The sequence below is a fragment of the Apodemus sylvaticus genome, chromosome 13 (assembly GCF_947179515.1).
Source record: "Apodemus sylvaticus chromosome 13, mApoSyl1.1, whole genome shotgun sequence".
Classification (NCBI taxonomy): Eukaryota; Metazoa; Chordata; class Mammalia; order Rodentia; family Muridae; genus Apodemus; species Apodemus sylvaticus.
This window is the reverse complement of record NC_067484.1, coordinates 63,998,209-64,022,425: the sequence shown is the minus strand read 5'-3', so window position 1 is coordinate 64,022,425 and position 24,217 is coordinate 63,998,209. Positions and strand designations below refer to the sequence as shown.

At 43.5% G+C, this 24,217-nt stretch overlaps 1 protein-coding gene across 4 annotated transcripts in view; it reads right to left on the bottom strand.

Annotated features, from left to right (window-relative positions):
- Prelid2 (PRELI domain containing 2) overlaps positions 1 to 24,217 on the bottom strand; it is a 99,198-nt gene that overhangs the window by 74,837 nt on the left and 144 nt on the right. For 2 of the 4 annotated variants that reach the window (XM_052155862.1, XM_052155858.1), the window contains exon 2: positions 8,302 to 8,387. The exons of 1 other annotated variant lie outside the window; for it this stretch is intronic. In XM_052155862.1, coding sequence (XP_052011822.1) covers positions 8,302 to 8,387 — 86 coding nt within the window. Of the gene's footprint in view, positions 1 to 1,957; positions 2,111 to 8,301; positions 8,388 to 24,217 lie in introns of those variants that run through there. One more of the 4 variants, XM_052155859.1, reaches the window with a different exon arrangement.

Below are 24,217 nucleotides of genomic sequence, written 5' to 3'. Positions count from 1 at the left end.
AGTGGCAGGGCAACGGACCTGGTTATTTCCTGTCAAATTGAGACCAAAGCAGCATCAGCTGTTAAGAACCTCAACTGAGGACTTTCATCCATCACCCTGGCCTGTGAGCATATTGAAAGGCCATGTTCTTGATTAATGATTGCTGTGGGAGGGCCCAGCCCAGTGTGGGTGGTGCCTCCCAGGGCAAACTGAGCAAGGCCTGGAGAGCTTGCCCGCAAGGTCCCCCCATGACCTAATGTTCCACAGTGACCTGTGCTTTACTTCCTGCCTCCAGGTCCCTGCCTTGAGTTTCTGCTTTGGCTTCCCTCAACGATGATAACTGTGAGCTGAGAGAAGTAAAATCAACTAAACCTTTGCCTCTCTCCCGCAAGTTGCTTTTTGGTCAATATTTTATCACAGCGAGCAAGCTAGGACAGGACCTGGTACCGAAGAGTGGGACAGTGCTGGGAAGGACTTGTTGGCTGTGGGTAAAACCATGCAATAGATTTTGGGTCTTTGTGAACTGTTGTAGGAGACTGGAAGAAAGATGGCTAAGCACGGCCAGCCAGGGAAGCTGCGCTCCTCCGTGGTCTCTGCTACAGTTCTTCCCTTGTGTTCCTGCCCCTGACTTCATGCCATGGTGGATAGACTGTAAGCGGAAACCCTTTCCTCCCAAAGCTGCCTTTGGCCAATGTTCTATCGCAACAGAAAGCAAACTAGAAGAGAGGAATTATGAACAGGAGGCCCTTATAACAGCGAGCCAATATAGATTTTTTTCCCCTCATAAGTTCGTTATCCCAGGCACTTCACCACAGAGCAAAGGTGACTAACACAAAATGGCTGGGGATCCACACCCCCAAGCTGCCAGTCTAAACAAAACACGGGGTGTCAGCTGTTCCTTTGATGCGCCTAGAAGCCTGATCTAAGTCAAGAGTGTTCACCAAATTCACCCATTCATTCATTCATCAGACTTTGGTTGAGGACCTGGCAGGTACAGTGACAGGGGCGCCTCCTGTAATGGGATGTCCCCCTAACCCGTCACAGCACCTCCTCAGTTTAACTTCTAGGCCACAGAGATTTCATGATGCAGCTCACTCACTGGCCAAGGGCAGCTGCAATCATTACAAGTCTAGTTCAACACTGTGGAAGCTGAAGAGATTTTAAAGATCTATGGGTCCTCATATTCCAGATACTAGACCTTGGAGAGAAGACCTCTGACCAGGATCACCCAGAGACCTAACTGAACCAAAAACAGATTAGAGTTCAGGGTCCCACCTCCCAGACAACCAGTTCTCCAGGATGTTTTTCATTTTACTGTTAGCTAGAGGGAGGCACAGTTCCTAGAAAGAGCCTTCATCACGAGGGCCATGGAATCCCATAACTGCGACAGTACAAACAGCAGTATTTCTGAGCCCTTACAGCCAACAATCCTGTGATAAACACTCCTTATTAATTATTTCACTCAAATCCTCACGACAACCCTGAGAGTGTGCATTGTTTTTCTCACACTACAGAATAGTAAACTAAGGTCCAGAGAGGGTGGGCTTTGCGGGGAGTCCCACTGCTATTTATTTAGGAGAAAGGCTTGAAACAGTAGAGTAACAGCAGAGATCTAGCGAGATCACAGCTTCAAGAGCATGCATTAGCGTTTAAAGAGTGGGAGATGAACCAGAAGAAAGCAGGACTAGGCAATCCACCCTGAGAGGCCACCCGGAGCCCACACCCTCTGCCTGAGGAGGGCGGCGTGTGGACGTGATGCCCTGCACGGCGCCCTCCTCCCATCACTGAGAGCAGGCTTCGAGGAAAACCGCCTCCACCCTCACTCTGCACATCCCGGGAGCAGCAAGCGCGCGCTGGAGGGACACTCGGAGGGTGAGTCTAGACCCCTGAGAGTTGGGTCCCGTCAACAAGCGACGCAGGCGGGGGCAGTTCAGGCTCTCCGCAGCGGACGCACTTCCCAGGTCAGAGGGACTGGTACCTTCCGGAGGAAGCAAGCGACCACCTGCTCGAAGGGGTACTGGAACACCTGGTGCACGTCCACGGTGACCCCCATATCATACACCCGTCTCCAGGCTCCTCGCCGAGCTCCGGCCACACCCCTTGGCCAAAGGGGCGTTCACTTTCTCTCCCCTTTTCAAACTTCTCAAACTTTATTGTCCTCCTCCGAGACAAGGCTATAGGTCACACCCACATCCCCTTTCATTTACGTCCTATAAAGCTGTCATCCGGGACACCCCAGACTCCAGAGGCTGGAAAGCATGTCTACGCCCACGTCCTCCTCCCTGGCCACGCCTGCAGACTGCGCCCTGTCTCTGAGCCACCAAGTTACACCCTGCAACCTTGCTGATTTGCAGCCAGGATTCCAAGCCACCAATGCCGGAGGTCACAGAATTATCCTCTGTTGACAGAACCAAATAGAAATAAGGTATAATAAATAGTAAGCCACAACCCTGAAACTGTGGGTGTGGTGCTACAGCCCTGCGCAGAGATGTCCAGAGAGACAAAGGCCAGCAACTACACGCTTCACTGATCTGGATGGCTGTCTGAGACACAGGGCTGGACCTCTGGCAGCAGGAAACTGCCCTTCTCCCAGGACAGTCTAGGAAACAGAGTTATCCAACTCTAGGAAGTTCCTGGGTTAAGGTTAAGCAGCAGTCAGCAAGGAAAAGGATACAGAAGAATTGTTGTGTTTTCTTTCCTCCAAAGAGCAATTGTCGCTGAAAGCAGCAAATGTTACATTTCTTCACTAAGTTATTCTCCTACTGCTCGTGCACGTATTGTGTGCCAGACGCCGTAGGCTCAGCAGCAAATTCAACCCATCCCTGCTATTGGGTAAAAGGAATAAAGCATGGGACTTGATACCCACTCAATAATATAGGAAAATAAAGTCCCCGGACCTAGGAGGTGCTAGGTTAAACATGGGCATTCCCTGATGTATTGACATCCACATTTGCCTGGGCCACCCTTTGGAAACAAACCCTGTTGTCAGAACTCAAAGACCATCAACATCAAACAGGCCTTTTCTCTTCCCTCCTCCATTTCTTGTGTGTGTGTGTGTGTGTGTGTGTGTGTGTGTGTGTGTGTGTTGGATTTTTCTCTCCCTCCTCCAGCTTTTTATTTTAAAGAGAAGTTTTATATAACCTCGATTCATTAGTGAATTATCTTGAATTTCTGGTTCTTCTGCCACCATCTCCAGCGAAATTACAGACTGGGTTTACAGATATACACCACCATACTCAATATTTTTTATGTGATGCTGGGATCAGGCTCAGGGCTTCTGCTTCCTGGGCCAGCACTTTTACATCTAAGCTGTACACCCTCTGCCACTTCAACAGGTTTTTGAATGGTGTCTTGCCAATGATCGATCAACATACACAATGTCTCTAATCGACCTGTTCTCGTACCCTTCCCTCATCTCAGGCTTCCATTGCTGCCTTTCCCAGCCCTGCAGCCAGGCCATAATGTGGATGTCCTCCTCACTCAGAAATAGATGCATTTCACCTCTGTCCTTGTGGGCGAATTCTCTGCACTTGGTTTACAGACAGTATACCCATCTGGCTTCCAAGTACAGGGTGGACAGGCAAATGCTTAACAAACCTCTTCCTGATAAGGCAAATGGAACAGATCCCATTTTTTCTCTAAGTTGCCAGTTCTGCTGGTGAGAATACTAATATGTTTAAAGCTAATCTAATGATAGAGTTTGGAATAGAACACAAGACCAGTCAAATATCTCCACCATCCACACAGGGCTAATCAAATGTAACCTCAGTATAGATAATGCACAATGTGGTATCATTAGGAAATGATGCATCTTGAATAGTCACTAGCTTTTAGGATATACTTTAAGTGTAACTGTATAATGTTTAATGGCCGTGTTTGCAGCGAACCCTAGCACATCACTAAAAGCTCCTACCTTCTTTCACACTTGAGGGCATCTCTCTAGCAACAGCCCTACCCTTTCCTGCATCATCAGCACCCATACTTAAGACATCATCACACCTAGCACACAAGAGCACTGCGATTTCTTCTACCCTAAAACAAGACAAAGAAACAAATCACTGCTAACCACCCCTGTATCCCTCCAGACATCTCGCCTCCAATTGTACTCCTCAGGAGAGAGACAAACCTATGTTATCCTGAACCATACCCACAGCTATGTCCTCCACCATCACACTCAAACTGCACTTGTCAAATTCCCAGTGACAAAACTGCTAGGTTCCATAACTAATTCTTTGTGGTTTATGTTTTACAACTCTTTTGTATTCCGGTTGAATAGCTTGCATAACAAGAATATGATAATTATTTTTTCTTTTAATTTCTCATTGTATATGCTCATTATGCATAATATTGTGCTACATAAGGCCATTGTCATTCAAGTACTATGGTACATTGAGCACACCCTCTGTATCTGCCCTCCCTCTTAGCCCCTTCCCATCTTTATTAATCCCCATTATCCTCCTAGCTCATTTCATTTCTACTTCTTTCTTTGGCTCTGTTTTGGTTTTGTTGTTGTTCTGTTTTGTTTTGTTTTGCTTTGTTTCAAGTTTCTCTGTGTATCCCCGGATGTCATAGAACTTGCGCTGTGACCAGGTTAGCCTCAATTGCAGAGATCCAGCTGCTTCTGCCCGCCACCACCTGGCCAGTTCTACTTTCTTTGCTGCTGTTGACTTTCTTCATTTGACACTTCCTGTGAGTATACACTTTGGTCACTTCACCACCCATGACTACCTTTCCTCCCCACTCCCACAGAATCCGTCCTCCTCACTTTCAACTGTTCTGTTCTGTTGGTGTCTGCAGGTGGGGAGGGGTACTAAACTTAATTAGGCTTATGGCATGAGCTTGAATAAAAAGTCATTAACCGGAGAATCGACAACCAACCAGCAGTCACCCCACTAAAGAAAAAGACTATCCCCATGTCCCAGCAACCACTAATTGCCAATATTTCCTCATGCAGGGAAAGAAACTCAAGAGTCCTCTATCCATGATGGAATGTGTACAGCCCAGTCTTGAGAATGTCTTGTGCAAGCCGGGCAGTGGTGGCGCACGCCTTTAATCCCTGCACTTGGGAGGCATAGGCAGGTGGATTTCTGAGTTCAAGGCCAGCCTGGTCTACAGAGTGAATTCCAGGACAGCCAGGGCTATACAGAGAAACTCTGTCTCGGAATAAAAACAGAGAGAGAGAGAGAGAGAGAGAGAGAGAGAGAGAGAGAGAGAGAATGTCTTGTGCAGATAGACAAATCTTTTTGTGAGTGCAACAGCTATGATGTGTCCAGAGAACTGTTTCTTAGGACTTCTCAACATTCTGTGACTCTTATACTCGGTCGCCCATCTTTTCCTGGGTTTCAGAGGGGATGATGTGAACATCAAGACTAAGGCCGAGCGCTCAAGATTCACTTATTCTCAACACCTCAAACAGTTATGAGTCTTTGCATTAACTGCTGCCCACTGCACACAGAAGCTTCTCTAACCAAAGCTGAGAGCAGCACTGATCTATTACTATAAACATAAATTCTTAGAAGGCAGTTTGACACTGTGTTCATTCCTAGTTAGGAAACTGATTTCCCCAGTCATAGTTTTTAGCCAGATCCACAGTACCAGAAATGAATTCCCTCCCCTGGAGCAGGCCTCAGTGATAATCAGAAAGCAGGTGGTTGCCCCCTTAATGTTGTGCTGTTATTGCACGGTTGGGCACCTCTTACCTGACAGGTTCATATTGTACCTTATGGGTAAAACTGTTGATGACTTCACCACCAGCAGCCTACATGGCTGGCACCTTCCAACAGTGTGAAAGCTACCCAGTGGACAGGAAGCTTCTAGTTAGTTCCAGCTTGATTTCTCTATGTCCCACAGTCATGTCATGTATACTACCAAGCCAGCTCAGTAAGTCAACTGGGACTCAAGGGAGGGAGGGATGATGTGAGGGGGGGGGGGCGGGTTTATTTTTTCCCAGTCTGCTCTTATACCATTCTAGGTACATGCAAAGAATAGGATCAGTTCTTAGATCAAAGACAAAGTAGCCAAGGAACAAACAAAGCATAGACAAAGTAGTCAAACAAATCAATAGACAAAGTCCTGTGATCACTGTATTCAGGGACTTATCAGAATGACCAAGATACAAGGGATGCAATACATTACTCAGCTGCATTCATCCTGAGTAGTCTGAGAACCACAAGATAAAAAAATATATGTGTCTTTCTAAGATTGGTTTAATTCATTTTTACAGTTATCTCCTGTTGCATCCATTTTCCTACAACCAATATAACTACATTCTTCATGATAGTTGGAAAAATTCCATTTTCTATACACAGCATGTTTTCCTTATTCCTCTGTTGATGGACACCTAGGTCAGTTCCATAATTTATCTTTTGTGCATCAATAAACTTTGGTGTGCAAATATCTTTTTTTTGTTTGTATTTTGTTTTGTTTTGTTTTGTTTTGTTTTGTTTTCCCCGAGACAGGGTTTGTGTGTGTAGCCCTGGATGTCCTGGAACTCACTCTGTAGACCAGGCTGGCCTTGAACTCAGAAATCCACCTGCCTCTGCCTCCCAAGTGCTGGGATTAAAGGTGTGTGCCATCACCGCCCAGCTGCAAATATCTTTACTGTAAAATTGACTTGAAGTCTTTGGGTAAATTCCCTGGAGTAGTAGATCTATTTTTAGTTTTTGTGGAACCTCCATACTAAAGTTTCTCTATGGTGGCAGCTCTCTCTCTCTCTCTCTCTCTCTCTCTCTCTCTCTCTCTCTCACTCTCTCTCTCTCTCTCACACACACACACACACACACACATACACACACACATACACACACACATACACACACACACACAGAGCAACAATGGTTAATTTGTAATCCCTATGTTTCATAACTTTTCCTGGGAACACAGGAACAAACATCTGTTCACTTAATTTAGGGCACCAACAAAAGACCAAATGCCAACCATTCTACCAAAACTACCCCGGTGAACTGGCTGGTTTATTGCAGTCATTCACAGGAGAATGAATAATGACTCAAAAGTAGATGTGTCACCATAAAACCCACCCATAACTGGTGACAACTTGCAGAAGTGCCATCCCTGGAACTCTTTACACAGGGAGCGGACAGTTCCACCAAAGAGTCTTCTTTTCCCTCAACCATTGCTTGCTGTCTCTGTGACCTGGAGACAGATCCCATGAGATTCTTGAGTCTTCTAAGTCTCATTGCTTCCTAAGTCTCATGGCCTTCCCTCTAAAGAGGACTGCTTCACTTCAGAGGGAAAAGTTACATCTTACCAAACCTCTAAGCATCATTTCTTTGAAATGCTGAGTGATGAGTGGGTGGGTCAGATCCCATAGCTTCTACTTCTGCTGAGAGAACTCCATGGTATCACCAACATTTTCTTACAGAGGATAAAAATATCTCCTAGTATGCTTATAATCCCAGAATTTGGGTGGTGAAAGCAGGAGAGTAAAGTGCTCAAGTCCAACCTGAATTACAATAATACTGTGTATCAAAACAAACAAACAAAAATATTATCTTCCTCACAAAGCAGAAATCGTTTGCTTGCTGAAGTGTATTGTGTTGTTGAGAATGATAGCCTCAAAACATGGTAGGTTTGAGAGTGATAAATAGTTTAACTGAAGGAAAGGAAAAGACCTTACCAGTATGCTCAGAACCTCATCTAGCCTCTTTCCAACAGGTCAGGGAGAGGCTTTCTGTTTAGTTCCCTTATCAGCAAAACTTTGGATCCAGTGAAGTGATTACCTCTACTCTCTACCCTGAGCACTCATTAACTGAAGTCACACAAGCAGAAGAAAATACTGATCTGGCAACACAATCAGATAGACCTTTATCACACACAACATTGTCTTTTGTTTCAGTCTACCCCAATATCCCCAAAAGAGTCACTTTTAATCCACTATCTGTTATGTAGGCCCAGGAGACTTTGACCATAGCCATGTCTATTCCTCTGGGCTCATTCAGTTCTCCTTGTCAGCCATTATTGAACTTAAAATCCCTCTCTGCCTTATCCATTGCTTCCTTCCTGCCCCAAGGAATGGGGGTATAAGAGCTTCTGGATCATGCTGACATGGGGTTATTTCCACTCCTGTTATTTTCTTCTTTTTATGTTAGTATGCTTGTGTGCTTTTTCTTTTCCTTTCTTTTCTTCTTTTTCCTTTTCTTTTATCTTCCTGGTATAACTTCATTTTGAGAAAGGATAGAGAGGAAAGTTCTCTTAGCCCTTGTAATACTCATGTTTGCTTCTGTTACCACATGTAACAGCTATTCCTGGTTGTCAACTTAACTATATCCTGAATGAACTATGATCCAGAATTGGAAGGCTCACCTGTGATCTAGATCTTGAGGCTGGGAGATACAAGTTTCTGACTTGGATCTTGTCATGGAGATCTTGGGGCACAGTGGCTATGGATCCTAGGAGAGTAAGGCAAGGAGATCTCTGAGTTCAAAGTCAGCCTGGAAAAAAAAAGTCCCAGATCCAGGCGTGGTGGTACACACCTTTAATCTGGGCCACACCTTCTGGTAGAGACCTACATAATGACATTGGAAGAAGGAAGATCCCTTCTTCTTCACCTGATTGCATTTACTTGCCAGCACATCTGTTGGAATCTACTAGCCTTGTAGGACTGAGCAACTACTAGATCCTTGGACTTCCCATTCACAGCTGACCATTGTTAGAGAGTTGGACTACAGACTGTAAGTCACCATAACAAATCCCCTTACTATATAGAGACTATCCATAAATTCTGAGACTCTAGAGAACCCTAACTAATACACCACAGAACAAGAGAGCCTTAGGTCCCCACTCTACTCTAAGCCACAACTATCTTCCAGCATATGTCCCTAGGCAGCTGCTCACCAACCTCTGATTAAGTGACCACAAAAGGCCAAGAGTGTGTCCTAAGAGGTTAAAGGACCCAGCTCTTGTTGGCACTATGTGAGGTTGGTTGGCTGAATGACTGGTCTAAAAGTAAATGCCACCTGCCCATTTCAAGGTCATCAAAACAGTCTAAAGGTAGAAAAACACGACAAGTTAAACAGCATACCCTTTGTGATCACGTGACTTAGAGTGACTGCCAGTGAGTGATCATGTGACTTAGAGTGACTGCCAGTCTGTGTTCTAGAAATCTTTATTGCTGAATTGGAGCCCCAAAGTAAAATAAAGGATGATGAAAACAATTTTTTTCTTAACTTATTTAAAAGCTTGGTGGTTTGGTTACTTTTCTATTCATACGACAAAACACCACAATCAAGACAATTTATAAAAGAAAGCATCTAGTTTAGAGACTCAGAGTTCCAGAGGGTTGCGTTTTATTACCATCATGGTGTGGAACGTGATAAAAGGCAGCCATGGTACTGAGGCAGTAGCTAAAACCTTACATCTGATCCACACGTGCCAAGTACAAGACAGAGAAGGCTGACTGGGAATGGTGTGAACTTTTAAAACTTAAAACTTCACTCTCCATGAACTACCTCCTCCAGTGGGGTTACCCCTCTTAATCTGTGCCAAACTGTACCACCAGCTGAGGGCCAAACAGTCAAATATATGAGTCTAATTTGGAGATTACATGTAAGTGAATTCCAGAGAGTCTCTCATGGAGGGAGAAACAGGAGAAAATTAAGAAGTCCCTAATTCTTTAAAAGTTTAGAGTATGTAGTCCTAGAAGCTTCAAAGATCTTCTAACTTCTTTTTTTCCCAATGCTAGGGACTAAACTCAGGGCCTTACGTGTGTGAGGCTACTACCTCTGAAATATACCTTCTGCCTCTGAAATATACATTCTGCTCATCCCATTTATTTTAATACAGAAATACCCAGAACATGGGTCTTGCGGTGCATACCTCTGATTTTAGCAAATATAAATATAAAAGTTGAGATGAAAAGATGGCCAAGAAACATGAGTAGCACCATAAGACTTGTCCCAATTACATAGATAAATAGATAGATAGATAGATAGATAGATAGATAGATAGATAGATAGATAGATAGATAGATAGAAGACAGACAGAGGCTTAAATAGACTTTTAAAAATGCATGCCACTGTATTACTACAAAAGTCTTGTGTTGAAGGCCTAATGCTTTATTTATTTATTATATGTAAATACACTGTAGCTGTCTTCAGACACTCCAGAAGAGGGAGTCAGATCTCGTTACAGATGGTTGTGAGCCACCATGTGGTTTCTGGGATTTGAACTTAGGACCCCTGGAAGAGCAATCGGTGCTCTTAACCACTGAACCATCTCTCCACCCCCAGGCCTTATGCTTCTATAACTACATTTATCTACCTTTTCATTTCTTTAGAGTTTTGGGGCTTGAATCCAGTATCTCACACAGACCATTGTACACACTGAGTTGTAACTCTAATGAGGTAATTAAACTTTAAGATGGTGCTTTTGAAAGATGTTTACATTAAAATAATGTTACAACATTAAGCCCTGATCCGACATGACTGTGGCATTATAAGAGGAAGAGACATGCTCCGAGGGAAGGCCTTTGTGGAGACAGAGGGAGAAGTATCATCTACAAGTCACAGAAAAACCATTCTGCTGACAGTTCTACCTCAGACAGCCTCCAGACCACTGAGAAACATGTTTCTGTTGTTTAATCCCTGAACCTCTCTTTCTTACTAAGAATCCTGGTAAACCAACTCACCTGGAGTTGATCATCTGCTGAGACCCTTTCTTCCTGATGAGATAAAATTCAGAGGTACTTGGGTTGAGATGTCAACGCATTTTTAGAGAACACACGTAACGCCAGCCATGGACTAGCAGTGATGGAAAACAGAGGAGATCCTGGTGGCACTGGACTCTGTCTCCAGTCCCTGCACTGGCGGAGGGCTGGGGAGTCATGTGCAAATTCGGAGGTCAGAGGACAGCTTTCTAGGGCCACTTGTCTCCTTCCACATTGAGGTGGAATCTTGGGATAGACCTTGGGTCACACATTTATGTGACAAGTGTATTTAGCCGCTGAGCCATTTCCCCAGCACTCAAAAAAGACTTTTTGCTGTCACTCACATTAAGGTGCTCTGCTCTAGTGGGGAACATACAGATAGGCCATGGCCTTGGCATGTTTGAGACTCCTGGATCAATCCAAGCATCAAGAACAAAAGAATCCTATGAAGCTTAATATATCGTTCTTATGTCCACTATATATAGTTGCCTCTTTTGTTTTTGTTTTTCTTCTTTGTTTTCAATTTATGTCCTAACCCTGGGCCTCTTGTAGGCTGGGCAAGCATCATTCCATTTGAAGTTGTCTCTTTATCAACTCCTCCCTTCCTCTTTTCCTACCTCTTCCCCACCTCTCTCTGTGCACACATGCGCACTATTGTGTGTGAGAGCACGGACACATAGGACGTGGTGAGCTGGTGGCTGTCAGAGGACAACCTCAGGGATAAGTTCATTCTCCCCTCCACCTCCAGGGTCTCTGTGTTGTTTGCCATTGTACTTTGTACACTGAGAGAGCTGGCTGTCAAGCTTCCAGGGTCTCTCCTGTCTCTGCCTCCCATCTTGCCACAGGAATGCTGGGATTACAGAGGAGTGATAGTATACCGGGCTTGACATGTGTTCTGGGGATCCAGACTTGTGCAACTAAACCTTTGTCCACTGATTCTTCTCCCTGGATTTTAGTCATCATTATTTTCTGTTGTATGACTGCAGATGCCCTTCAGTAATTTGCAGCTTTCCATCAGGTATGAGATCAGTCTTTTAAAATCCTTCATCTCTGACAAGAAGTTTCTTAAATAGAGGTTCTTTAAAAATGCATGCCACTAATGATGTGAGGTGGTTGGCCTTTTCATAATACAATTTTCCCAAACAAAATGAACAAATTTCTTTTTGGATTTTTTTTTTCAACAATCAAGGTGAAAGCAAGGTAAGTATGAACGGCAACTTGGCTTTCCCAAGTCTCAGGGGCGGGGCTGATCTGGGGACAAAGAACAGACTGGACCACAGAGCGCCTGCTTTCTTTTAGCACTAAGCTTACGGCAGCTCATTCTCTCCTCCCACACCCTACTAGTAGGTGGGCGTCTTAGTTCTCGAATTCAGTACTAAAGGAGAGATCTAATGGAAGGATCTTGTTGAAGCTCAGAGATTTTAAGGAGAAACTGCACATACACACAACAACAACAACAATAAAGGTTTTCTTTTTAAAGAAGTTCTTTCTTTTCCTATGTGTGCATGTTTTTGCAGTGCTGGATATCAAAACCTAAGAGGACGTGCATACTAGACAGGCACTCTACCACTGAGCTGTATCCCTAAGTCCCCACTTATTTTTCAAGGAAGGTAGGATATGATAAACACTGAAGAATGGGATGAGTAGATGAAGCAGGAGAATAGAAAAGACACAGTGACCAACCATGAGGTTGCCCTGGAGCAAAGCAAGGGTGAATGGAGCTGGTTTACAGTCGTAGCTTGAGCTAACTAACCAGTCTCTTTTTCCCTCGAAGTGATCCGAAGGACTGATCGGTGCAATGGCAATGATATTATTAGCCAGTAAAGTACCTACCACCAAGAATAATGACAGCCAGCAAACGTGCTAATGATGTCTGTTCCCAAGCCCAGGTGCTGCCCAAAAGCTTCTGCATAGACAATCCACCTGCAACAGTCTAAGGAGATATGTGCTTATCTTTAGATTGGTTTCCCTGGCAACAGATTTCCAGATGAGGAATTACATACGTGGATATTAAGAGATGCTTAGTTCCAGGACAGGTAGGGTTGGTTATACAGAGAAACTCTGTCTCAGAAAAAAAAAAAAAAAAAAAAAAAAAAAAAAGAACAAAAACAAAACAAAATTAAAAAAAGAGATGCTTTTGGGAAGATACTTCTGAAGGAAGTTATGAACCCAGGACAGGGCCAAGGATCAATCTGCTCCAAGATTTGGTTCCATTGAGACCACATCAATTATTCAAGCAGCTCTATTGACAGGACAACTAGATAAACAAGTTCCCCATCGAAAAGGCAAGTCTGAGCAAGCCTTGAGGAGGGGAGAAGGCAGGCCATGGAGAGGTGTCACAGAGCTTTGCCTTGTCATTACTGTGACTAGTCATGGACTGGGAGGAAAAGGTTCAAGTGTGGAGAGTGGTTGGTAACCCAGAGCAATTGGAATTTAGTCTCCCCACATTCTGCCAACATAGACTCTTCCATGTGCAGAGTAAGGACAAGAGAACTGGAATGCTTTGAATCCTTAACCACAAGGGTCCAGATTAAAGACACTGATGTTAGCAAAGAAAGGATGCTCTGTTCAAAGGAAAGCTGGGGACTTAGGAAATCCTGGGGAAACTGAACTCAGTAGGTAAATGTGATAGCAGATAACTTATTCCTCTAAACAGAAGATCCTTGGGACTTCATATATCTCCCCACTGGAATAATAATAATAACAATAATAGTAATCATTATAGTTGTTGTTGTTATTACTACTACTACTACTACTACTACTACTACTACTACTACTACTACTTCTACTACTACTATCCTAAAATGGTCACATCATTATTAAGCCTGAAGCAAATACTTCTCACCAGGAATGGTGATACACCTATAATTCCATCATTTGGGAAGCTGAGTCAAGGAGTTCAAGGCCAGCCTTATCTATCTAGCAAATTCTAAGCCAAGAGCAATAAAACCAAGCCCTGTCACAAAAAGAGCAAAGAAAAGGTGACAATAAAAAGACTGATTTAATGGGGCACAGTGGCACATTCAGTAATCCCAGCATAAAGGAGGCTGGGGCAAGATGATTGTGGGATACATAGTTCTAAACCAGCCAGAGAGAGAGAGAGAAAGAGACAGAGAGAGATTCTTTCTAAACGCACTGGGGGAGCCAAAGGGGTAGAGAAATACTTCTTCTGGGTCATTTTGATGAGCAGAGTGACTTAAGTTAAAGGAGTATTAGAGTATTTTTTGGTTGTTTTGAGACAGCGTCTCACTGTTTAGCCTAGAATGACCTCAAAATGATCCTTATTCAGCCTTTCAAACATTGAGATTACAGACATGTACCACCAGACGTGGCTTTTTTCCCCCACTTTTCCTCCTTTGGGGTTATTGTAGGGCATAGGAGAGCAGTAATGAGGTCAAAGCCAGGGCCTTCTGCAGACTAAGCCAGCCCTATTTACCACTGAGTTACATCCCTAGACCGCAGAAGAGCATTTCTGCTTGGTGTTATGCCTTGCAGAACAGTATGATTTCTTGGTAGCCTAATTCGGTCCAGAAGTCACAGCCCCTTGCCTAGGCACAGGTAATATCAAACATGCAAAGTGCGGGAGTTAAAGGGTGAGTTCCAGGAATGTCGTATACACCCCAGTGTTATTTGTCCATACAACCAGAGGTGATAGACCTCTGTCTTTCACTCTGATTAATTCCACTGAGCTGCATGTGCAAACCAGGAGGTCAAGTCAATCTGTGTTTTCTTCATGAAATAACAGTCTAGCGATCAGGTCAGAATCTCTTGAGAAGACCAAATAAGCAATTGTCAAAGGATGGGACGCACATTCCCCATTCCCCCTGTGATGGTTGGTATACGCTCGGCTCAGGGAGTGGCATTATTAGGAGGGATTGCCTTGTTGGAGTGGGCGTGACCTTGTTGGAGGAAGTGTGTCACTCTAGGGGTGGGCTTTGAGACTCTCATTTGGGAGCAAGTCTGCTCCTGGCTTTTTTGGATGAAGATGTAGGACTCTCAGCTCCTCCAGCACCATGCCTGCCTAGATGCTGCCATGCTCCCGCCTTGTAAGGCAGGGTGGTGATGACTTGATCATAGTGGACTGAATCTCTGAACCTGTGAGCCAGCCCCAACTAAATGTTTTCTCTTATAAGAGATGCCTTGGTCATGGCATCTCTTCACAGCAGTAAAACCCAAACTAAGACCTCCCCCAAGGTACTAATGAACCCATCAGCAGCCACTTCTATCACCTCAAAGCTATAATAAAAAAGATGACTAAAGGACAGATTTTCGGGGACTGTATCTCAAGAGATTGATTCATCTGCATAACATATGATAACAAACAATTAAAAGGTGCCCCCGATCTTGGAATGAATGAAAATAACGGTTCATCAACAGAGGGTCTCCAAAGGAGACCATCTATACCTCTTTTATAGTCCTGAAAGTGGGTAGAATTCCCAAGAGAGAGAGATCAAACAAGGAAAAGGCAGTGGTCTTAGTCCCGAGTCAACCATTTCTGGGGATCAGAGGCTGATATAAATGAGTAAATGACTGTTGGCCCATCTTTATAGCATATTCTTCTGGTATTTGTTAAGTATTTTCTGTGCACCTGTCAAATAATATACTACAGTATAAAGGAAAGACAAATATAGATTCTCTTTCAAAGGGTAGACCATGAATGGCCTGTTGTCTATTAGGATTTGTCCTGTCTTTCCATCTTCAAATAGACTCCTACCCTCCTTCAGACTCTTGCCCCAATGCCAATAAGCACCATTCCCCAAGAGAAAGGGAAGGTAGGGTGCCCAAGCTTCAGGGCTGAGCCTGGCTGGTCTCAGAGTCCCCTCCACTGCCAGAATGGAACTGTGGTAGGCACAGGGCCCAATATGGGCCAATGAGACTTCAAGAAAGGTTTGTGGGGCTGAAGGAAATTAGCTCTGCCTTCCCTGGATATAAACAAGGAAGTGGTGTAACCAAGGCCAGCAAACATCCCACCTTCTGTAGCCTTCTGAGTTTGCTTTACCCCAGTTGGACAAATACACTGTTAGGAGCCTCAACAATTCAAAGAGAGGAAAATTTTATTTTAGCAGCCTCTGGTTTCAGAAGTTTTCATGCATTGTCGATTGGCTCCATAGCCTTTGGGCCTATAGCCAGGCAATACATCATGGTTAGGAAGTTGCTTGTCTTGTGGCACTCAGGAAGCAAAGAGAGGAGAGGAGAGCCTCAACCTCCTCTTAGGGATGCAGCACATGTGTTCTAACTGTATTCTACTAGACTCTTGCTCCTGAAAGCCCCACAATCTGTCAGTAGTACTAGTGGCTGGCTGCCAAGCCTAAATTCAACACGTGGCTTTTGGGAAACATTTGAGATCTCAACCATCACTTTAGTTAACGGTGTTAACAATCTGAAGAACACTAGGATTTTTAACGAGCACTGTTTTAGCAAACCCTGAACCAACTATCTGAAATATCATTCAATTTTCATAACAAACCCACATTTTAGTTAACACACTCTGTAGCTTATGTTGTGACTTGTAGATTTAAAGAAAAAATCCTGGAGCTGGAGAGATAGCTCAGTAGTTAAGTGCACACATTGTTCTTGAAGAAGAGCAAAGTTCTGTTCCCAGCATTGGGTCAGGAACTTCATGTGCCTGTAATTCCAGCTTCAGGTGATCTGATGCCATCTTCTGGCCTCTGTGAGCATCTGCACTCACATATACTTAGGTACTCAAACACAGATGCTTAAAAATAATTTTTTAAAAATAATCCCAACTAGAAAAAGGCTAACAGTCTAGGCTCAGCTCTCCTGGAGAGACTGCTTTTTCTACCCTCAAACTATGGATGAAGAATTGAAACTGGTTGAATTTCTCAAAGATGCAAGTATATCGACTAATTAAGTGCTTAATCATGCAATACAATAAGACAAAGTATAAACTTTAATTTCTTACCAATGATGGCTAGCATTTATTGGGTTCTGCACATAAGTGCCAGTCATCTCTTTGTGTAACTCTTAGAGTAGTTGGCATATAGTAAGTCATTAAACCACCACAGCTAGGCACTGTTGTTGTCCAATTTTACACTTGAAAGACTGAAAAGAAATTCTGTTACTCAGATGTATACAAGAAAATCTACTTACAACCAAAATTCTCAATATCCATATAACTGATGTCTAATAAATAAAAAACCTTAGCCAGATGTGATAGTAAATAACCGTACTCCCAACATTCACCGAGGCAGGGTGCTCCAGGCTAGCCTAGTGTAAATAAAATCAGAATAGTAATAAATCAATAACAGAACTACAACAGAACTCTTAATTTGAAAATCATGGCAAAAATATATGAATGACAAAAGTTTGGGATTCATTGCATTGCGAAGAGAAATGTGTGGAAGGTGTGCTCAGCTCTGTTTAGTAGTTTCATCTAAAAACAAAAAAGGGAAAAACCATCAACTCAGAAGAACGTTTTGGAAGTTGATGAAACTTATATAACACAAGAACAGTAAAGAATAGCAACATAGTCGGTCAAATTGGAAATATCAGTGTGAAATAATAACCTTTAAAAGTCTTTTTTTCCAGCTCTGAGTGACCCAGTAGCAACATCAATAGCACCTACCCCAGTGTTCTAGGGCAGCCTCAGAGCCTAACACAAAACATTTCGTGTCGTTTTCTTCTGAAGAGAGACACAATTCCTCAGAGGATCTCTAAGTCTATGACTGAGAACAGAAGAGGAAAAAAAAAAATCAGGACATTTTACTACCATCCTTTTGTTACCAAAAAGGAAAAAAAAATGTTTTCAAGGACATCACCAGCCGTGCACAAAGCATAGAGGGACTCCTAAAGCCACCTCTGACTACACAGTGACAGTGTTCAAAGTAACAATTATATTGTAGATTTATGTATTGATGACATGAGAGTAGAAGCAGAAATGTCTGAGCAACAAAAGGGGCTGATGGGAGGGGGTGGGGGATGGGAGGGGATGGGGGATGGGAGAACAAGAGATTATGCTCATAGTATTGCATATACATGCATGAAAATGGCCTTAAGTAACTCCATGTAATAAAAAGTTAAAGTTTATTATAGAAATAAGGTACAGACAACAAAAATGAAACAAATTAAATGTATTTCCAGGCCCACAAAATCAAACAGTGCTACCCAAATTATTAAGATCTCCCTCCCCCACCCCGCCCCGTCCCAGGAGCCTTGCTTTTGTTTGTTTGTTTGTTTGTCTCTCCGTGTAGCTCTGGCTGTCCTGGAACTCACTTTGTAGACCAGGCTGGCCTCGAACTCAGAAATCCACCTGCCTCTGCCTCCTAAGTGCTGGGATTAAAGGTGTGTGCCACCACTGCCTGGTGAGCCTCATTCTTTCTGCCACACTGGCTTCCCTTTCTTCAAGATGCAGTCTCCCAGTGAGATCTCCCTTCTGTCTTCTTATACCATCTATGCTGTCTTCTCTACTGTTTTCCAAGAGGAGAAGGAGGAAGTTTCTTATGCTGCGACGTTGTAATTTGAGCTTCAAGACTATTATTGTGGCCATCATCATCACGCCGTCTAGGAACAAAATAAGTCTTATTGAAAGAACAGGGATTCAACATGACCCAAAGTAGAGAGGCTAAGAAGACTCCTGCCCAGAGGTCACTGCAGTACAAAATGGTGAACACAGTCCTTCATAATTTCAATATTAAGGGAATGGTGCTTCTTCTACTAATTTGGTGTGTATGAGACATTGTCATAGTCATATGGCTCATTCTCCCTGCTTAAGGAAAATGAGTGTGGAAACAGTAAGGCAAAATCAGAGCTATTCAGTCTGAATGAACCCTCACATGAACAAAAGAAAGAGTTCTACAGTAGTTTCCAAAATAAAGAACTGTTAGCTGCAAAGTTCCCAACTGCAGACTCAGTCTCTCAATTCAAGAGATTAAGTCTCCATGATAATAAGAAATATGTCAGCCTTTAATACTAAGAGAACAAATCAATATTTGATTCTGACAAAGCAATCGTTATATAACAATTGTCAAGGGAGAATTTTTTTTAACTAAGAGTAGGCAGTAGGTTGCAAAATTAAGCCTTAGGCACAAGTGACTGCCTGAAATAGTCATTGTGACGTGACAGATGTCAATGAACTATACAAAAGCCTTGAAGGAGACGGTGATTTGGATTAAAATCAACTCAGGAGACACAAGTAAGCCTGCCTAAGGATTATCCGTCTTCCTACCAAGACCCACTCTCTGGTCCTGATAAGATAATCTTTTCTTTGAGTCTGTTAATAATTTCATGACCCTAGGGGAAAAAAAGAAATAAGAAGACTGAAGCCACAAGGGTTTATCCAAATGAACAGAGACAAACAAGCACAGAAATTAAAATTAAAAAAAAAACAAAAACAAAACAAAAAACAAAAACAAAAGACCACTCAGTCGCTGACACCCCACAGAGACTGGGGTGAAGCTTTGGCCCCAGGTCTCACCATCTTTCTGTGTGCATGCACATGCACGAACTGGGTTGTTACATTTAAATTTTACTTATAATATTTTAATCAATGTCTAAATGCTCCAAGAAAAATTGGTTTGGGGATTAGGGTACTGAGCATTAATCACAGATATGGTCATGAGTGTCTTTTGGTCTGCAAAAAACCTAGGAACATAAAAGGCCCTCACAAGAAGCTGGACAGGGGGTGGTCTTGTCTTGTATTAGTTACTCATTCTTCCAGAAACATCGGCCAAGTCTTGGGCACTTATTTTGCTTTTGTTTGTGTCTGTCCTTGTTTGTTTGTTTGTTTGTTTAGATAAGGTCTTACAAGTCTCAGGCTGACCTCTGTTCACTATTTAGTCAAGGGTGACCTTAAACTTCTGATACTCTTGCCCTACCTCCCTTCCTGAGGCACTACAATGACCATTTGTTAGTTTGGTGCAAATGGTACCCAGCGCTTCATGAGCACTGGGCAAGCATTCTAGTAACTGAGCTAAATCTCCAACCCTTTGCTTACCATCTTCAAAGTACTACTCAAAGTAGAAAGGCTAAGCTTTATTAGCCATCATTTCTTAACTAGGGCCATGAGCTTGGATCTGCTGACTATTTTGGCTCCAAGGCTGTCACACCCTGTCATACAGTTGCTAGGCAGAGCTGCAGCATTTTAGATTATCCTGGGAAATTTCCCTCTTTTGGTCACTGGCAGGTTGCTGAGGGATTAGTGGCTAGAGGCCACACTGTACTCCTTGCTACATGGACCTATCCAAAAGGTACACATGGCCTAGGTGAGCCAGGGACAGAGTTACTGTTCTCTATAATTAAATCTCATAGGTGACATCACATTTTGGCCCTGTTCTCTTGTTAGAAGAAAGCCTCTGGGGCTACCAACACCTGAGGGGAGACCATTACAGGAGGGCACAAATCCAGGAAGTGGGCCTCACTGGAAATGATTTTTTAAAATGTATGCTTTCGCTATGAACTCCAGGATGGACTCAATTGAAAAACCTCCTGCCTGAGTGTCTGCATTGGGGTGTGTGTCACCATGCTGGGCTCACAATCACTTTAAAAGCTATCCACTTGTGAAGGTATTGGCACACGAGATAACAAACAACACACTCAAGGCCCAGGGGTGAAGCTACATGTGTCTTAACAAATAATCTCCAAGTCTTCAGTGAATGCCTGTGTACTGGGCATTGTGGGAAGATGTGTAGACAGTGATGACCAAGGCCAGGAGCCTTCCAGAAAGGATCTTTAGATGAACAACTCAACTACATTTCTTCTCTTCTTTTTCTGCCACCTGGTTTTTGAACATCTACTTAAATCTCTTGTTTCCCGTGAAAGTGCAATTGTCCCTGAAGAGGAACATCTCTGTTTCATCTTTGGGCATCCTTGTGTCATATTACCTGATGTATAAGGAACCCTCAAAACACACAGTTCAGTTTCCAAAAGCAGATGTGGTTGGCTGGCTATAAGCCATTTGCTCTAAATCAGTGGTCCCAGTGTTCTGAGAAATACCGCCTAATGGGCAGAAGTGCTTCGGAGCTGGGTAAGGGTGATGCTGAAGGAACTGTGCAGGCTGGAAGCACAGGAGGCCAGGAAGCTCTGACCTAGTGTTAGCAGGGCCCAAGGCCCCTCCCACTTCCTTTCCCAGCTCAATGGGTAGCTCTGCTGCTTGGTCTCCCAGATCTTCTCTCCTTGGGGTTCTATATGCTCTTTGACACAGGCAGGAATTATATGCCACAATTCTGACACTGCCATAACTCCATTTCTATCTCGAATAATTACATGAATATGAACTCTCCGATAATTACTGTGTTCAATTAGAAAATGAGAAGATTTGGCTAATGAGAACAGGTGATTAAAAACAATTGAACATTTCTCTCTGATTTACTTTTTGCACAGACTTCACTCCAATTAAGCTCCAGTGAACCACTGTGATTTTTTTTTTTCAGAAATGTGACCAGTGCTCATTGAAATGAACGCATTGCTGAAATAATTCTTATTTCACGAAGACTTAGAATAAGAAAACATCATCTTCCATGGGACTCAGACTCCATTGATGTTTGGAGCCAGTTTAAGTTAGGAAGGTAAATTTTGGGTCATAAAGTTAATGTTGAATGCAGTTTCCAAAAAGATAAAATATTTAAATCTGCAATTCATCATTCAATAAAGATCTTTTCCAGAAGCAAAAATAAGTTCTTGTTTTGTTTTTTGTTTGTTTGTTTGTTTTCTTTTGGTTTGGTTTGGTTTTTGGAGAAAGGGTTTTTCTGTATAGCCCTGGCTGTACTAGAATTCACTCTATAGACCAGGCTGGCCTCAACCTGCCTCTGCCTCCCAAGGGCTGGGAATAAAGGTGTGTGCCACCACTGCCCAGCAAGCTTCTTGTTTCTTAAAGTAGAGAGGCTGGGGCCAGAGCTCAGTTGATAGAGTGCTTACCCAGCAGGCGCAAAGTCCTGGGATAGCTCCCCACTACTACATAGAATTGGATGTGATGGCACACACATATTTTCACACATAGAGACAGGATAATCAGAAGTTTCAGGTCATCCTTAGCCACACAGTAAGTTTGAGGCCAACCTGACATAAATGAGGCCTTGTCTGAACTTTGTTTTGCTCTAAAGTCAAGGGTTTAAGATCTGTGGGCACTGCCTTTCTTGACTCTGCAGACGTTGGTAGGTAGGCGTGGAAGGTTTATACTGACATTCAAGTCCACAAGGCCAAACAGGGCAGACCTGAGAAAGGATTGCCCTGGGTGCTAAAGATCTTGTGTGTGAAGACTGGGTGTCCTGTGAGGAGCAGGGCCCCAGGAATGATCCATCCTACTCACAGCATAAGGAAAGGAGTGAACTAAGATGGGAAGGCAGAAATGCCCCTAAGTCCATCTTTCTTAGTCAGGGTTTCTATTCCTGCACAAACATCATGACCAAGAAACAAGTTGGAGAGGAAAGGGTTTATTGAGCTTACACTTCCACACTGCTGTTCATCCCCAAAGGAAGTCAGGACTGGAACTCAAGCAGGTCAGGAAGCAGGAGCTGATGCAGAGGCCACGGAGAGATGTTTCTTACTGGCTTGCTTCTCCTGGCTTGCTTATAGCCTGCTCTCTTATAGAACCTAAGACTAACAGCCCAGGGATGACACCACCCACAGTTGGCCTTCCCCCCTTGATCACTAATTGAGAAAATACCCCACAGCTGGATCTCATGGAGACACTTCCCCAACTGAAGCTCCTTTCTGTGTGATAACTCTAACCTGTGTCAAGTTGACACACAAAACCAGCCAGTACATCATCCCCAGTGACACACAGCCTACAGTAAGGTGAAGCCTTCTAATGCTCCGCACACAGTGCTACCCCAGGCATTTAAATGCCAGAGTCTATGGAGAGCATTCTCATCCAATCCACCACTGGATGTGAGGGGTGGAGATGGGGGATAAGAGGACAGTAGCAAACTTAATAACTGAATGCATTTTACTATGAAGATTGTTGAAGGAACTGGGGAATGATAAAGAACTTAGAATAAGGCCCTGTGCCCATTAAGGCTGATACAGGTTTGCTAAATGAAATAAATAGAATCTGTAGACACCGACTAACTGACCTGCCCAGGCAGACTAAAAGAAATTCACCGACATGAATAACAAACTGTGCGTAGCCGTAGTGCTGTCCCCAGATCGGAAAGTCAAATCCACTTATTGTCTTGACTTGCAGGCCCAATGCTGTAATTTCATTAGTGATAAATACTAATTCTCCTTTTGTGCTTGTTTCCTAAGGGGCACTGTACCTGCCTAGATTGTAATGGAAACCCATTGTAAAAACAGTTCAGTGTTACTTCTGAATTTTTTGGTTTGATCTGGTTTTGCTTGGCTTCTTTATGTGTTTGTCTCACTGTGAAAGCCAAACGGGTCTCAAATTCAGCATTCTCCTGCCTCCTCTTCCCCACAGGCAGACATCCAGGCATGGGCCATCATACTCTGTATAACAATGGATGTTTGAAGTCCCTTGTTCACATAAAAAGTTCTTGCACTTTCAGAGAACATGGTATCATTGTATCATGGCATCTTTGTATCATTGGCATTATTGTATCATCGCATCACTGCATCATGACATCACCGTATCATAGTATCACTGTATCACTGGCATTATTGTATCATTGCATCACTGTATCATTAGCATTATTGTATCACTGGTATCACTGTATCACGGATATTATTGTACCACAGCATCATTGTCCAGTCCCCCTTGCTTCCAGCTCTAAAAGGACACTTAAGAGTCTTAGAGGACCAGCCCACCTTGCCCCAAGCTGCCCTCTGTCCTGAACAACAGGCAAAGTTCGCAAATCAGAAAGTGGGGAATTTTTTTTCTCCAGACAGGGTTTCTCTGTGTAGCCCTGGCTATCCTGGAACTCACTCTGTAGACCAGGCTGGCCTCAACTCAGAAATCTGCCTGCCTCTGCCTCCCAAGTGCTGGGATTAAAGGCGTGCGCCACCACCGCCCAGCTGAAAGTTGGGATTTCTGAATACAAAGAGCAGTAAATAAACAAACTGAGGCTCTACCTTCAGAACACATCCATAGTGGGCTACTTTGTACCATAAGCCACGACTTGGACTGCGGCAACCATCCACTGCCAGCCTCCCAAGTCTCCTCATCCTACTGTTTCTTTCCCTAATGCAGCAGCCAAGCAGGAAAAACGAAAACAAAAAACAAACAACAACAACAAAAAAAAAACCTTGTATACACAATCTTCCTTTACTCAAATATTTATGCCAGATGTCACCCAATCAGAAAGAGAATCCATTTTACACATATCAAACAGGGGATTCATTACAGGATTTGGTTACAAAGATTTCTAATTGGTAGAACAGAAATGCCTGGCTTTAAGGAGGACTCTGGTCCAGGTTAAGGTGGGGTGTCTTTCTATATCCCTTACACAGTCTCCTACTTCTCATTGGCAGAACTTGCTGGGCCCCCATCAGGCTAAGGAGTCTGGGAAATGTAGTCTGCAAGCCCAGGTCCGGGACACCAGGGGGAAATTGTATAAGGGGATCCTGTGACATTGTATGAACAGACAGGCCCAACCTCAGCTGCATGTCACCGTAAGCCAAGTGCTTCCCACGGCTTCTGAGAAAGGCTCCTACCACCTACCA